The sequence below is a fragment of the Scyliorhinus torazame genome, chromosome 9 (assembly GCF_047496885.1).
Source record: "Scyliorhinus torazame isolate Kashiwa2021f chromosome 9, sScyTor2.1, whole genome shotgun sequence".
Taxonomy (NCBI): domain Eukaryota; kingdom Metazoa; phylum Chordata; class Chondrichthyes; order Carcharhiniformes; family Scyliorhinidae; genus Scyliorhinus; species Scyliorhinus torazame.
In genome coordinates, this window is record NC_092715.1 from 164,485,667 (window position 1) to 164,501,526 (window position 15,860).

Here is a 15,860-nt window from a genome sequence, read left to right on the forward strand (position 1 = left end):
CAGTGTACCTTGTGATGACGTGAGGGAACTAATAATTAGGAGATAGTCAACAAGAAAATGTATTGATCATATGTTTCAGTGCATTGAGAGTTTGTTTGGCATAAAATCATATGGTAGAACAAATTCTTATCTTGTAAAATATAAATTGCGTTTATTATCCACATTAGGTTACAGCATGATGTAATTCTGTTTCTTTATTACATGAGGCGGCCTCAATCCGCTCCCAAACCGACCCCTCCCCCACTACCTACTTCTTGACCATCGCTTTATTCGCCGCCCAATAATAATTTATAAAATTTGGAACGGCCCCACGCCCCCGCTCCAGCAGCACCTTCTTCACTCATGGGTTTTACCCGCCCAAACAAATCCGAGATCATCGCATTTACTTTTTTAAAGATCGCCTTGGGGATAAAAATTGGAATGCCCTGAAAGACGAACAGGAACATCGGGAGGACTGTCATCTTCACTGTCTGCACCCTCCCCGCCAATGACAGCGGGGGCACATCCCACCTCCACAAGTCTCCCCTCATCCGTTCTACCAACCTACCCAGATTCAACTTATGCCGCTGCTCCCACTCCTGCGCCACCTGGGTATCCAAATACCGAAAGCTACCCCCTAACATCTTGTACGGCATCTCCCTCAATCTCTTCTCCTTTCCCCTCGCCTGAATTGCAAAGACCTCACTCTTGCCCATATTCAATTTATACCCCGAAAACGGCCCAAATTCCTCTAATATCCCCATTATTCCTCCAATCTCCCCCAGCGGGTCTGAAATATGTAGAAGTAAATTAACTGCGTGTAACGGGACCCTGTGCTCCACCCCCTCCCCCGCACCTGATGCACTATCCCCTGCCAGACCCCCGCTGTTCTCAGTGCCATTGCCCACGGCTCTATAACCGGGGCAAACAGCAGTGGGGAAAGTGGGCACCCCTGCCTCGTCCCCTGGTGCAGCCTAAAATAGTCTGAACGCACCCGATTCGTCCGCACACTCGCAACTGGTGCCTGATATAACAACCGGACCCAGTCCACAAAACCCTGCCCAAACCCAAACCGCCCCAGGACCTCCCATAGATATTCCCACTCCATCCAATCCAAGGTCTTTGCATCCATGGCGATCAACACCTCTACCTCTTGCCCCTCTGGAGGTTTCATGATTACATTAAGTAACCTCCTGATGTCGGCCGCCAGATGCCTCCCCTTCAAGAACCCCATCTGGTCCTTCCCTATCACCTTGGCACACAATCCTCTACTCTCAAGGCCAAGATATTAACAATAGTTTGGCATCTACATTTAGCAGGGAAATCGATCTATATGACCCACATTGTTCCGGGTCTTTTCCCCGCTTTAAAATGAGGGAGATTGAAGCCTGCGACAACGTCAGGGGGAGCACTCCCAGCTCCCTTCCCTCGTTAAAAGCCCTTACCAGCAACGGCCCCAATACCCCTGAAAACTTCTTGCAAAATTCCACCGGCTACCCGTCTGATCCCGGGGCCTTGTCCTGTTGTATCGCCTCCAGCCCCTCCATCACTTCTACCAGCCCATTTGGGGCCCCCAGGCCCTCCACCAATTCCTCATCCACCTTCAGGAACTTCAACTCCTCCAAAAAGCGTCTCATCCCCTCCACCCTGGCTGGGGCTGCGACTCATACAACTTGCTGTAAAAGTCCCTAATTCACCTCCATTCACCCCTGCCGGGTCCAAGACCATATTCCCTCCTGCGTCCTTCACGATCTGTCTCGCCGCTTCCTGCTTCCTCAACTGATGCGCTAGCATCTTGCTCGCCTTCTCCTCATACTTATACGCCGCTCCTCTCACCTTTCTCAACTGCCCCACTGCCTTTTCCGAAGATATAGCCCAAACTCTCTTTGCAGCCTCTGCCATTCCTTTAGCAGCCCTGGCTCCGGGGCATCTGCATATCTCCTAGCCACCTGCAGGATTTCCTCCACTAATCTTTCTATCTCCGCCTGCACCGCCTTCTCCCTATGTGAGTGAATTGAAATAACCCCCCCCCCACCACGACCACTGCCTTTAGTGCTTCCCATACAGTACCTGATGAGACCTCCCCCGCATCATTAACCTCCGCATATCCCCGGATGGCCTTCCTCAACCGCTCTCACACCTCTTCCTTCGCCAACAGCCTCAAGTCCGGCCTCCATTGCAGGCGCTGGACCCCCTTTGCTCACCCGCAGGTCCACCCAGTGCGGGCATGATCCGACACCACTATTGCCGAGTACTCACCCCCCCCGCTAGTAACATCTTACCAAACTCAAAAAAGTCTATTCAGGAGTGCACCTTGTGCACGGGAGAAGAATGAAAATTCCCCCCAATAATTAACCAATGTGAGTCCAGCTCGGGGATCCTTCCCAGCACCCGCCTCATAAATTCGGCGTCATTCCAGTTCGGGGCACAGATGTTCACTAATACCACCGGCATCCACTCCAATTTACCACTCACCATAACGTACCTCCCCCAGAATCTTCCACCAAACTTCCCACTTAAAACGCAACCCGCTTATTGATCAAAATCGTCAACCCCTTTGTTTTAGAATCCAATCCCGAGTGAAATACTTGTCCTACCTAATCATCGTGAGAAGGTTTCAGTGCCTGATTCTGTATCACATGATAGACTGGGGTGGGGGTGAATTTCAATTGATAAGAGCAGTCCTGTCTTTTATATTATTGCTTAAAAAATATTACAAACAGTAATCTTCCCTCACCCAATTGAGTTAACTGCTGGTTTATCAATGAGCTATTTTGAGGTGCAACTTTGCTTGATGTAGTCCTCAAATGATGACTATTTTATGCAGTACAATGTTGATATTTCAGAGGAAAAGCTAGTACATATATATAGAAATAACATTCTATTTCATGTAACAGGTTGTTAATTGCACTTTTTTGTTTTCTTTAATAAGTCCACACATCATCTTCCTATCGCAGTCTGTATTGTCTGGAAAAAAACATCTCTGTGGAGTACGATTGTGTCATGAAATAGCTCATGCCTGGTTTGGACTGGCTATTGGCGCTTGTGATTGGACTGAAGAGTGGATAAGTGAAGGCTTTGCTACTTATTTGGAGGATGTGCTTTGGGAAAATGCACAAAAGGTACATTTTTATTTTGCCCTCTGTGTTGGCAGACTCCTATACACTGCTTTGTGTGTTTGTCTGAAATTGAGTTTGCTGTTATTGTGGTGACAAGAAGTGTATTTAGAATTAATTCATTAATTCTTCTGCTGAAAGAGCTGCAGAAGGAAGTTTCAGGCAAATATATTGCTTTATATCTGAGATTACTGGGTCCTGATGCCAATGCAGTGCCTAATGTCAAATGTGTGTTAACTCTGGGTTGTCAATCCAGTAGCATAATCACTTGTTTATGTACCTGTTTGTTTGATTTTCTGTTTACACGTGTGACAGAGATTGTGAAGGAAAACAAAACATAACAATGGTGTTAACCTTGAAATTGAGAAAGGCCTTGAAATTTACTTCCCCCTATTCCCAACGTGTTTTTGCATGCAGAAACGCCTGGGACGGTCTCTTCCACAAGAACATAGTACATAGAACATACAGTGCAGAAGGAGGCCATTTGGCTTATTGAGTCTGCACCGACCTGCTTCAATATAGGCCACTTCCACCCTATCCCCGTAACCCAATAATCCCTCCTAACCTTTTTGGTCACTAAGGGCAATTTATCATGGCCAATCCACCTAACTTGCGCGTCTTTGGACTGTGGGAGGAAACTGGAGCACCCGGAGGAAACCCACGCAGACACGGGGCGAATGTGCAGGCTCCGCACAGACAGTGATCCAGCGGGGAATCGAACCTAGGACCCTGGCGCTGTGAAACCACAGTGCTACCCACTTGTGCTACCGTGCTGGCCAAAGAGTTAAGAGATTGCATTTTCTGAGTCCCTTTTCTACTTTAGGTCTGCCCTATTGTAGTATGATTTTTCTTGGACCTTTTAATGTCCTTTCAACTCAAAATATATTTTTTAATCAGTAGACTCTTTGCCCAATTTCTTATTGGAGTCAAAGGCTTGAAATGCACCATGGTCCAGGTCAAGATCTGGGTGCTTCAAAAATCCTGAACCTCAGCGTCTGTTGTGTGGGAAACTGAAGGGGAGCTTGAAGCAGAGCAACTCTACAATTTTATCAACCCTAGAGGGAAATTATGTTCTCCAGGTGTTTTGTGACATTAAGTTATTAAAAGTACAAGATTTTATTCAACATTGCACAAAGGAAATCTTCTCTCCCAAACTCTTAGTGTGAGTTTTGATTGCTTCTTTGTTTATAACATTTTCAGCAAAGTGATATAAATGGTAATTTTCCAATCGTGCTGCTAGCAGGAAGCCTCATGATCTCAGAGCACTAAATGAAATTTAGGCAGACATTGCACATGGTGCAGAATTGAAGGAGTGCTGCTCTGTCGAAGATTCTACTTTTCAGATGTTAAACCAAGGTCCTGTTTGCTTTCTAAGGTGGACATAAAATGTCATTGCACTATATTGAAGAGCAGGGGAGTTATTCCCGATGTCCAAGCCAATTTTAACCTTCAGTCAACACCACAAAAACAAATTAACTGATCATTATCACATCGCCGTTTGTAGGAGCTTACTGTGCAAAAGATTAGCTGCCATGTTTCTAACGTCACAATTTTTCTACACTTCAAAAGTACTTGCGATATTGTGGGGTGGCGAGAAACATCATATAAATGGAAGTTTTTTTATTTTTAATGGCTAATTTTAAGGTTGACTGAGTTGGTACCAATCTTGCCTCTGATTTATAGCATTGCAGAATTTCAGCGCACAATCTCGACTGATACTCATGTTGATCTAAGCTGCAGTTACATTGTCAAAAGTGTCACCGTTTGGATGAAATATTAAGTAGATGCCCTTGTGCTTATTCAGGGGAGTGTGAAAGGTTTATGGAGCTATTTGAAGAAAAGCAAAGTTTAGTCATGGTGTCATGGACAACATTCTTTCATTAACCAAGAGATTAAAAACTGATTAACTGGTCAGACATTCCATTTGCCATTTATGGAGTCTTGCTGTGTGCAAATTGGGTGTTGTGTTTGCCTACAATGACAACAGTAATTGTACTTCAAAAATTATTAATTGGTTGGGAGGCACTTTTTGACTTCCTGAGGGTGTGAAAAAAGCACTATAACTACAAACTTATAACTTACACAAAACAGTCATAACTTTCACAAGACACAAGACAACCATGGGATGGAGAGGGTGGATATTGAAATATTTTCCGGAAAACTATCCTCTTATTGTATTCGTGCATCTTAGAATCATACAGCACAGAAGGAGAACACTCACCTCATTGTTACTCATGCCGGCTCTTTGAAAGTACTAATGATTTCCATTTTCCTGCCTTTGTCCCAGTGCCCTATACATTTATCCCCTTCAACTAATCTAATAACCTGTTGAAATTTATTATTCAATCTGCTTCCCCCATCTTTTCAGGCAGTGCATTCCAGATCATTAGCAACTTGCATGTTTTTCGTTCCTCTCATGTTGCCTGTAACTCTATGATTTTGAACATCTCCATTAAATCTCCCATTAACCGTCTCCACTTAAAGCAAACAATCTCAGTTTCCCTTCTGGCTCCATATACCTGAAGCCCCATATACCTGGTACTATCGCAAAACAATCTGTCTCTTCGGCAATCACTTGCTAATGAGTATGATTGTCTCTTAAGAAACTCCATGCTTCTGGCTGTGGGTTCTTGCATGGCTGATGAGCCCGATCCTAGAGCCGCGTCTTTGACTGCACACTTGGCAGATGTTTCCGGGAGGTGGGCCCTTGGCCTTTAGATTACTGGTATACCTTTATTGGACTTCATTTCCAGGCCTCCTATTGTGTCCTCGGAGAATTGTGTCCCTTCAATCAGGAGGTTCCTCCAAATAGATCTCTTTTGAGCAAGGGCCTCCCAGACGTTGATGTTGCATTTCTTGAGATAAGCCTTCAGGGTGTCTTTGAGGCGCTTCCTTTGTCTTCCTCTTGTTCGGAAACCTTCCTTGAGCTGGGCAAAAAGGATTTGTCTTGGCAGTTTGGACTCTGATATCCTAAGCGTATGACCAGCCCAGCAGAGCTGGTTTTGGATGATCATGGCCTCGATGCTGGCGCTCTTGGCTCCTTCAGGGACACTGTGTTAGCACTCCTGACCTCCTAGCTGATGCACAGAATGTGTCTCAGACAGCGTTGATGGTACTTTTGCAGGGCCTTGAGGTGGTATCTGTACGTAGTCCAAGTTTCTGAACCATATAGAAGAGTTGGGAGTACAACCGCCTTGATCTCAGCACAAATGTCGCAGTCGTCAAAGACTCTCGCCCTTGGGCGCCCGAAGGCGGTGCTTGCAGATTGGATACAATGTTGGATCTCTGCAACAATGTCAGCCTTAGAGGAGAGGTGGTTCTCCAGTTGTGGAAGGGTTTGTCCATTGATCTTGATGGAGTGAGAGACCGAATCTTGCCCTGAGGCAGGTTGATAAAGGACTTGAGTCTTCTTGAGGTTGAGGCTGAGACCGATTCTTTGGTATGTTTCCGTGAAAGTGTCAAGCATGGCTTGGAGATTCTGTTCTGAGAGAGTGGAGATGGCGATGCCATCCGTATACTGAAGTTCCACGAGTGGTGTTAAGAATGTTTTCTTCCTGGATTACAACTGGTTGAGGTTGAAAAGATTTCCGCCCATCCTGTAGACGATGTCTACTCCACTGGGAAGCTTGCTCTTGACAAGGTGAAGGACGGTGGCGATGAAAATGGAGAAAAGGGTGGAGGCCCATGACATATCCCTGCTTGACTTCAGTCTTGACCTCGAAGGTCAGATCAATGAAGGCCATGTAGAGCGGTTGATGTTGCTCCTGGCATTTCTTTTGAAGTTGCCGAGCAGTGAAAATCATTTCCATTATTCTACGGTTTGGTCGGAAACCACACTGGATTTCTGGAAGGATTTCTTCAGACACTGGGAGAAGGGGGCGAGTGGGGATTTGGCCGATGACCTTCCTGGCGATGGAGAGTAGGAGATTCTTCGATTGTTCCCACAGTCTGCTTTGTCTCTTTCTTGAAGGTAGTGGTGATGACAGCATCCCCGAGGCCGGTAGGAATTTTTCCCCCAGATTTTCAGCAACAGCAGATGGAGATGGCAGGTGACCTCCCTCAAGTTTAAAAATCTCCACTGGATCCCATCCACTGCTGCAGCTTTTCCATTCTTCATGTGTTTAATGGCAGCTTTGGCTTCGTCCATGCTTGTTGGAAGTCCAAGATCATCTTTGATGAGGAATTGGGGGATTTCTTCAAACAGATCCTCATCTATGATTGTATCACAGTTTAGGAGTTCCTTGAAGTGTTCTTTCTGTCGAATGACAATGTTTTCTCTGTCTCTTAAGAGGGTTCTGTCCTTACTCCGCACTGGTTTGAGGCCTAGGATGATGGGTCCATATATTGCCTTGCTGGCACTGAAGCAGCCCTGGGTGTCATGCTTGTTAGCATGAAGTTGCAGATCCTTAGCTTTCACAGTCCACCATTTGCTCTTGATTTCCCTAGATCTTCCTTGTACCTTCATCTTGGCTAATTGATGAGCTCTCCTTTTTGCCTCTCATGTTATGTTGTTGTGCCAGGCGCAGAGAGCTTTCCTCTTCTTGTTGACGAGGTCTTCAATGGTGTGGTCATTCTCATCGAACCAATCTTGGTATTTCCTGATTTTTTAGCCAACAGTTTCTTCACAGCTTGAGATGATGGCTGTCTTCACCTCTGTCCACTTTTACTTCACTCTGCTAGAATGGATATTTTAGAGATTTTAGAGAGGACATTGTTGGAAGTTCACGAGCATGCTTGGCTCTTGAAGCCGCTCAACGTTGCTCATTTTTCTGAGCTATTTCTTCATCTTCCACTGTGTTGCTAATTGTGTTCTCTCTTAATTTTGCTCTGTTTAATTATGTTTGCTCAAGAGTCGCCAGGTATCTTTCGATACCGCCACAAGGTTCAAAACCGAATACTGATCAAAGACTCGATACACCAGTTAGTACGTTCAAAATCAATGCTCATTTATTTTATTTTTTTAAAATAATATTTTATTGAAAATTTTTGGTCAACCAACACAGTACATTGTGCATCCTTTACACAACATTGTAACAATACAGATAATAATGACCTTTTTAAATTTAAACAAAAACAACAACAAATAAATAAATATTAAATAACAAAAAATAAAAACTAGCCCTAATTGGCAACTGCCTTGTCTCAGGCCACTCCCCCCCCCCCCCCCCCCCCCCCCCCCAAGTCCTGGGCCGCTGCTGCTGCCTTCTTTGTTCTCCCCCCATCTATCTTTCCGCAAGATATTCGACGAACGGTTGCCACCGCCTAGTAAACCCTTGAGCCGACCCCCTTAGGACGAACTTAATCCGCTCTAACTTTATGAACCCCGCCATATCATTTATCCAGGTCTCCACCCCCGGGGGCTTGGCTTCTTTCCACATTAGCAGTATTCTGCGCCGGGCTACTAGGGACGCAAAGGCCAAAACATCGGCCTCTTTCGCCTCCTGCACTCCCGGCTCTTGTGCAACCCCAAATATAGCCAACCCCCAGCTTGGTTCGACCCGGACTCCTACTACTTTCGAAAGCACCTTTGTCACCCCCATCCAAAACCCCTGTAGTGCCGGGCATGACCAAAACATATGGGTATGATTCGCTGGGCTTCTCGAGCACCTCGCACACCTATCCTCCACCCCAAAAAATTTACTGAGCCGTGTTCCAGTCATATGTGCCCTGTGTAATACCTTAAACTGAATCAGGCTTAGCCTGGCGCACGAGGACGACGAGTTTACCCTGTTTAGGGCATCTGCCCACATCCCCTCCTCAATCTCCTCCCCTAGCTCTTCTTCCCATTTCCCTTTTAGTTCGTCCATCATAGTCTCCCCTTCGTCTCTCATTTCCCTATATATATCCGACACCTTACCGTCCCCCACCCATTTCTTTGAGATGACTCTGTCCTGCACCTCTTGTGTCGGGAGCTGCGGGAATTCCCTCACCTGTTGCCTCGCAAAAGCCCTCAATTGCATGTACCTGAATGCATTCCCTTGGGGCAACCCATATTTCTCGGTCAGCGCTCCCAGACTCGCAAACTTCCCATCCACAAATAGATCTTTCAATTGCGTTATACCTGCTCTTTGCCACATTCCATATCCCCCATCCATTCCCCCCGGGGCAAACCTATGGTTGTTTCTTATCGGGGACCCCCCCAGTGCTCCGGTCTTTCCCCTATGTCGTCTCCACTGTCCCCAAATCTTCAGTGTAGCTACCACCACCGGACTCGTGGTATAGTTCCTTGGTGAGAACGGCAATGGGGCTGTCACCATAGCCTGCAGGCTGGTCCCCCTACAGGACGCCCTCTCTAATCTCTTCCACGCCGCTCCTTCCTCCTCTCCCATCCACTTACTCACCATTGAAATATTAGCGGCCCAATAATACTCACTTAGGCTCGGTAGTGCCAGCCCCCCCCTATCCCTACTACGCTGTAAGAATCCCTTCCTCACTCTCGGAGTCTTCCCGGCCCAAACAAAACCCATGATACTCTTTTCTATCCTTTTGAAAAAAGCCTTCGTGATCACCACCGGGAGACACTGAAACACAAAAAGGAATCTCGGGAGGACCACCATCTTAACCGCCTGCACCCTCCCTGCCATTGACAATGCTACCATATCCCATCTCTTGAAATCTTCCTCCATCTGTTCCACCAACCGCGTCAAATTTAGCCTGTGCAATGTGCCCCAATTCTTAGCTATCTGGATCCCCAGGTAACGAAAGTCTCTTGTTACCTTCCTCAACGGTAGGTCTTCTATTTCTCTACTCTGCTCCCCTGGATGCACCACAAACAGCTCACTCTTCCCCATGTTCAATTTATACCCTGAAAAATCCCCAAACTCCCCAAGTATCCGCATTATTTCTGGCATCCCCTCCGCTGGATCCGCCACATATAGTAGCAGATCATCCGCATATAAAGATACCCGGTGTTCTTCTCCTCCCCTAAGTATTCCCCTCCATCCCTTGGACCCTCTCAGCGCTATCGCCAGGGGCTCAATCGCCAGTGCAAACAGTAATGGGGACAGAGGACATCCCTGCCTTGTCCCTCTATGGAGCCGAAAATATGCCGATCCCCGTCCATTCGTGACCACACTCGCCACTGGGGCCCTATACAACAGCTGCACCCATCTAACATACCCCTCTCCGAACCCAAATCTCCTCAACACCTCCCACAGATAATCCCACTCCACTCTATCAAATGCTTTCTCGGCATCCATCGCCACTACTATCTCCGTTTCACCCTCTGGTGGGGCCATCATCATTACCCCTAACAACCTCCGTATGTTCGTGTTCAGCTGTCTCCCCTTCACAAACCCAGTTTGGTCCTCATGAACCACCCCCGGGACACATTCCTCTATTCTCATTGCCATTACCTTGGCCAAGACCTTGGCATCTACATTGAGGAGGGAGATTGGTCTGTAGGACCCGCATTGTAGCGGATCCTTTTCCTTCTTTAAAAGAAGCGATATCGTTGCTTCTGACATAGTCGGGGGCAGTTGTCCCCTTTCCTTTGCCTCGTTGAAGGTCCTCGTCAGTAGCGGGGCGAGCAAGTCCAAATATTTTCTGTAAAATTCAACTGGGAATCCGTCCGGTCCCGGGGCCTTTCCCGTCTGCATGTTCCTAATTCCTTTCACCACTTCCTCTACCGTGATCTGTGCTCCCAATCCCATCCTATCCTGCTCTTCCACCTTGGGAATTTCCAGCCGATCCAAAAACTCCATCATTCTCTCCCTCCCATCCGGGGGTTGAGCTTCATACAATTTTTTATAAAATGTCTTAAACACTTCATTCACTCTCTCCGCTCCCCGCTCCGTCTCTCCATCTTCGTCTCTCACCCCCCCTATTTCCCTCGCTGCTCCCCTTTTCCTCAATTGGTGTGCCAGCAATCTGCTCGCCTTCTCTCCATATTCATACTGTACACCCTGCGCCTTCCTCCATTGTGCCTCTGCAGTGCCTGTGGTCAGCAAGTCAAATTCCACATGCAGCCTTTGCCTTTCCCTATACAGTCCCTCCTCCGGTGCTTCCGCATACTGTCTGTCCACCCTCAAAAGTTCTTGCAACAACCGCTCCCGTTCCTTACTCTCCTGCTTCCCTTTATGTGTCCTTATTGATATCAGCTCCCCCCTAACCACCGCCTTCAACGCCTCCCAGACCACTCCCACCTGAACCTCCCCATTGTCATTGAGTTCCAAGTACTTTTCAATGCATCCCCTCACCCTTAAGCACACCCCCTCATCCGCCATTAGTCCCATGTCCATTCTCCAGGGTGGACGCCCTCTTGTTTCCTCCCCTATCTCCAAGTCTACCCAGTGTGGGGCATGATCCGAAATGGCTATAGCCGTATATTCCGTTCCCCTCACCCTCGGGATCAATGCCCTACCCAACACAAAAAAGTCTATGCGTGAATAGACTTTATGGACATAGGAGAAAAACGAGAACTCCTTACTCCTAGGTCTACTGAATCTCCACGGGTCCAACCCTCCCATCTGCTCCATAAAATCCTTGAGCACCTTGGCTGCTGCCGGCCTCCTACCAGTCCTGGACTTCGACCTATCCAGCCTTGGTTCCAACACCGTGTTAAAGTCTCCCCCCATTATCAGCTTTCCGGTCTCTAGGTCTGGGATGCGTCCTAGCATTCGCCTCATAAAATTGGCATCGTCCCAATTCGGGGCATACACGTTTACCAACACCACCATCTCTCCCTGTAATTTGCCACTCACCATCACGTATCTGCCCCCGTTATCCGCCACTATAGTCTTTGCCTCGAACTTTACCCGCTTCCCCACTAATATAGCCACCCCCCTGTTTTTCGCATCCAGCCCCGAATGGAACACCTGCCCTACCCATCCTTTGCGCAACCTAACCTGATCTATCAGTTTCAGGTGCGTTTCCTGTAACATGACCACATCTGCTTTAAGTTTCTTAAGGTGTGCGAGTACTCGTGCCCTCTTTATCGGCCCGTTAAGCCCCCTCACGTTCCACGTGATCAGCCGAGTTGGGGGGCTTCCCACCCCCCCCCTTGCCGGTTAGCCATCATCTTTTTCCAGCTTCTCGCCCAGTTCCCACGCGGCTGTATTTCTCCCAGACGGTGCCCCCCCGCCCATCCTTTCCCGTACCCACTCCCCCCTTTCCCCAGCAGCAGCAACCCAGTAATTCCCCCCTCCCCCCCCCCCCCCCCCGCTAGACCCCCCGCTAGCGTAATTACTCCCCCCATGTTGCTCCCAGAAGTCAGCAAACTCTGGCTGACCTCGGCTTCCCCCCGTGATCACGGCTCGCCCCGTGCGGCGCCCCCTCCTTCCTGCTTCTCTATTCCCGCCATAATTATCATAGCGCGGGAACCAAGCCCGCGCCTCTCCCTCGGCCCCGCCTCCCATGGCCAACGCCCCATCTCCTCTCCCTCCCCACCTCCCCCCATCACCACCTGTGGGAGAAAGAAAAGTTACCATACCGCAGGATTAATCATACAATCCCTCTTCGCCCCCCCCCCACTCGTCCCACCACTTTGTCCAGACGTTCATTTTCGTAGTCCAATCATTCCAATTTTTCTTCTACAATAAAAGTCCACGCTTCATCCGCCGTCTCAAAGTAGTGGTGCCTCCCTTGATATGTGACCCACAGTCTTGCCGGTTGCAGCATTCCAAACTTTATCTTTTTTTTGTGAAGTACCGCTTTGGCCCGATTAAAGCTCGCCCTCCTTCTCACCACCTCCGCACTCCAATCTTGATAGACGCGGATCACCGCGTTCTCCCATTTACTACACCGAGTTTTCTTCGCCCATCTAAGGACCATTTCTCTATCCTTAAAACGGAGAAATCTCACCACTATGGCTCTGGGAGCTTCTCCTGTTCTCGATCCTCGCACCATAACTCGGTATGCTCCCTCCACCTCCAACGGACCCGTCGGGGCCTCCACTCCCATTAACGAGTGCAGCATCGTGCTCACATATGCCCCGACGTCCGCCCCCTCCACACCTTCAGGAAGGCCAAGAATCCTCAAGTTGTTCCTCCTTGCGTTATTTTCCAGTGCCTCCAACCTCTCCACAGATCGTTTCTGGTGTGCCTCCTGTATCTCCGACTTCACCACCAGGCCCTGTATGTCGTTTTCATTCTCTGCTGCTTTCGCCTTCACGACCCAAAGCTCCTGCTCCTGGGTCTTTTGTTCCTCTTTCAGCCCTTCAATCGCCTGTAATATCGGGGCCAACAACTCTTTCTTCATTTCCTTTTTTATCTCCTCCACGCAGCGTTTCAAAAACTCTTGTTGTTCAGGGCCCCATATGAAACTGCCACCTTCCGACGCCATCTTGGTTTCTGCTTGCCTTCCTTGCCGTTGTTCCAAAGGATCCGCTGCAATCCGGCCACTTTCCTCTCCTTTTTCCATCCGTGTCCAGGGGGAACACCCTTCTGGTTTACCGCACGGTGTTTTCAGCCGTTAAAATTGCCGTTGGGGCTCCTATCAAGAGCCCAAAAGTCCGTTTCACAGGGAGCTGCCGAAACGTGCGACTCAGCTGGTCATCGCCGCACCCGGAAGTCTCAATGCTCATTTATTTACACACAGTCAAATCTACTCATGCATAAAACTCTACAACCTAAACTATCACTACTACTAAAAGCCTATACTTAGCTTCGGGTGCCCACTCAGTCAGAGAAACAATGGCCGTTACTCGGTTCGGAGGCTGCTGGGTTGAGCTGTTTACAGGGTAGCAGCTAAGAGCGTCTATCTCGTAGCGTGCGTTGACTTGGAACTTACGTGGTCTGGAGCAGCTTTGGCAGGTCTCTCCTCACTAAGAGCCAAGGCCAAGAGAGCGATTCTCTCATGGGGAGTCCTTTTTATACTCGAAAGGGCTTTGCGCGCTTTTGGGCGGGCCTTGAACTTGGCCCCAATTAATTGGGCCATTTCCCAATCGTTCTTATCGATTTTCCTCCAATAGGCGGTGGGTTCCCTGATTGCTGGGCGTGTCCTAGGTGGCCGTTGGTCTGCTTTGTTTTAGTCTCCTCTGGCGCCGGGGTGTCTGTCTTAGCATTGTTTACCTAAATGTTACCCCTTTGTCCCCGGAGATGGCTCATTAGTATGTAGATGGTTCTGCAGTCTCGGTCTTGTCAGGGAGCTATAGCTCCAGTCACCAGACAAACCTTGCACCTGCTTGCTTTCTCGGTATTGTCCAATTTTCCCTGCATTCTTTGCAAAGTTTCCATTTTGTAATCGGGACGTGGCTATCCCAGATGGCTACAACTGCTTCTGGTGACATTGAGTTCAAAGCATATCAAAGTTGTGGCATCATAGCATCTCTCATAGCCATCAGTTAGTTAGTAATTACTCCAAATGACAATCAAGTTTCCTCTTAAATCTGCAAACACTATCCAATTCTGCTAACTTTGCTGGCAGTCCATTCCAAGTTTTCACCACTATCTGTGTGGGCTAATCTGAACTATGTTCCATCTCTGGGCTTGACTATATCTCTTGGTTACACAGATTGTGGTTAATTTGAATAGTTTATTGGGATATGGTTCATCTTTTGACCTTTGGGATCTTCCATGAGCTCTTTTTTTCACCAGTGCATGCATTTCCATTTTCCCTAATCTTGTATTTTAGTTTATGGCTCTAATCACTTTTGTACTGACTCCAAAGGTGAAAGATTTGGAGCTTTGAAAAATATTCTAATGTTTGATAATGTCTACTCTGTAGTAGTGACCAGCATTGTGCCCAGTATTTCATGAGTTACTGAATCAATGCTCTGTACGGCTCACAATTATTTCCTGAAGCTAGTGTTTAATTGCCCTGAGTTGCTAACCCATATGCTTGTTTTCTGTTGCACATTTGCTAATAGTCTCATCAAGCTATCCATCAGTATCCTTGATCCGTTTCTTATTTTGTTATGTACTTTGCTACTGAACATCTTAGGCTGATACTTGCCCTTCTCGGGTTCATTACCATTTCCCACATTACGCTCTGTATTTGGCTGGCTTGGGGGCCGGTTTAGCTCAGTTGGCTGGACAGCTAGTTCATGATGCAGAGCGAAGCTAACAGCACGGGGTCAATTCCTGTCCTGGCTGAGGTTATTCATGAAGGCCCCCACCGTCTCAACCTTGCCCCTCGCCTGATGATCCTCAGGCTAAATCACTACTAGTCAGCTCTTCCCCCACAAAGGGGAAAGCAGCCTATGGTCATCTGCGACTATGGTGACTACTCTTATTTGGCCCACTTGTTTCTTGATATTTGCAGCTCTTTTTCCAGCTCCGTCATCAGTAAGCTCGGGTGACTTCATTTATGTCTCGTTTTATGAGCAGTTTTGCACAAAGTTTAAAAAAAAAGGCCCTCTCACTGCCTGCTGAGCCCAAGGGATAGATGGTGATGTAATGGTTATGTCGCTGGACGAGGAATCCAGAGGCCCAGGTTAATCCTCTGGGGGCATGAATTCAAATCCCAGCAACTGGGGGAATTTAAATTCACTAATTACTCTGGAATGTAAAGTTAATCTCAGCAATGGTGAAAACACATCTGGTTCACCAATGTCCTTTAGGGAAGGACATCTGACATCCTTACCTGACCTGGCTTACTTGTGACTCCAAATACACAGAATTGTGCTTAACCCTACATTTTTTGTCACATGTCTGCATATTGTAACCATAATGTCAGGACATTTATTGAAGCCCCATAATCATTTATATCTGTATGCTATGAAGACCATGGATATGCCACGAACAATGATTCCAGTTCCACCCAATGCATTATGCAAAAGTATATTTTGCTATAAACTATTTCCTATTTGTTTGTTGGAGGCCAATC

General features: G+C 47.6%; 1 protein-coding gene across 6 annotated transcripts in view; it reads left to right on the forward strand.

Moving 5' to 3' along the window:
* The window catches only part of aopep (aminopeptidase O (putative)), a 480,514-nt gene that overhangs the window by 138,998 nt on the left and 325,656 nt on the right, over positions 1 to 15,860 (forward strand). For all 6 annotated transcript variants that reach the window (XM_072516725.1, XM_072516726.1, XM_072516724.1 and 3 more), the window contains one exon: positions 2,912 to 3,101. In XM_072516725.1, coding sequence (XP_072372826.1) covers positions 2,912 to 3,101 — 190 coding nt within the window. The remainder of the gene's footprint in view (positions 1 to 2,911; positions 3,102 to 15,860) is intronic.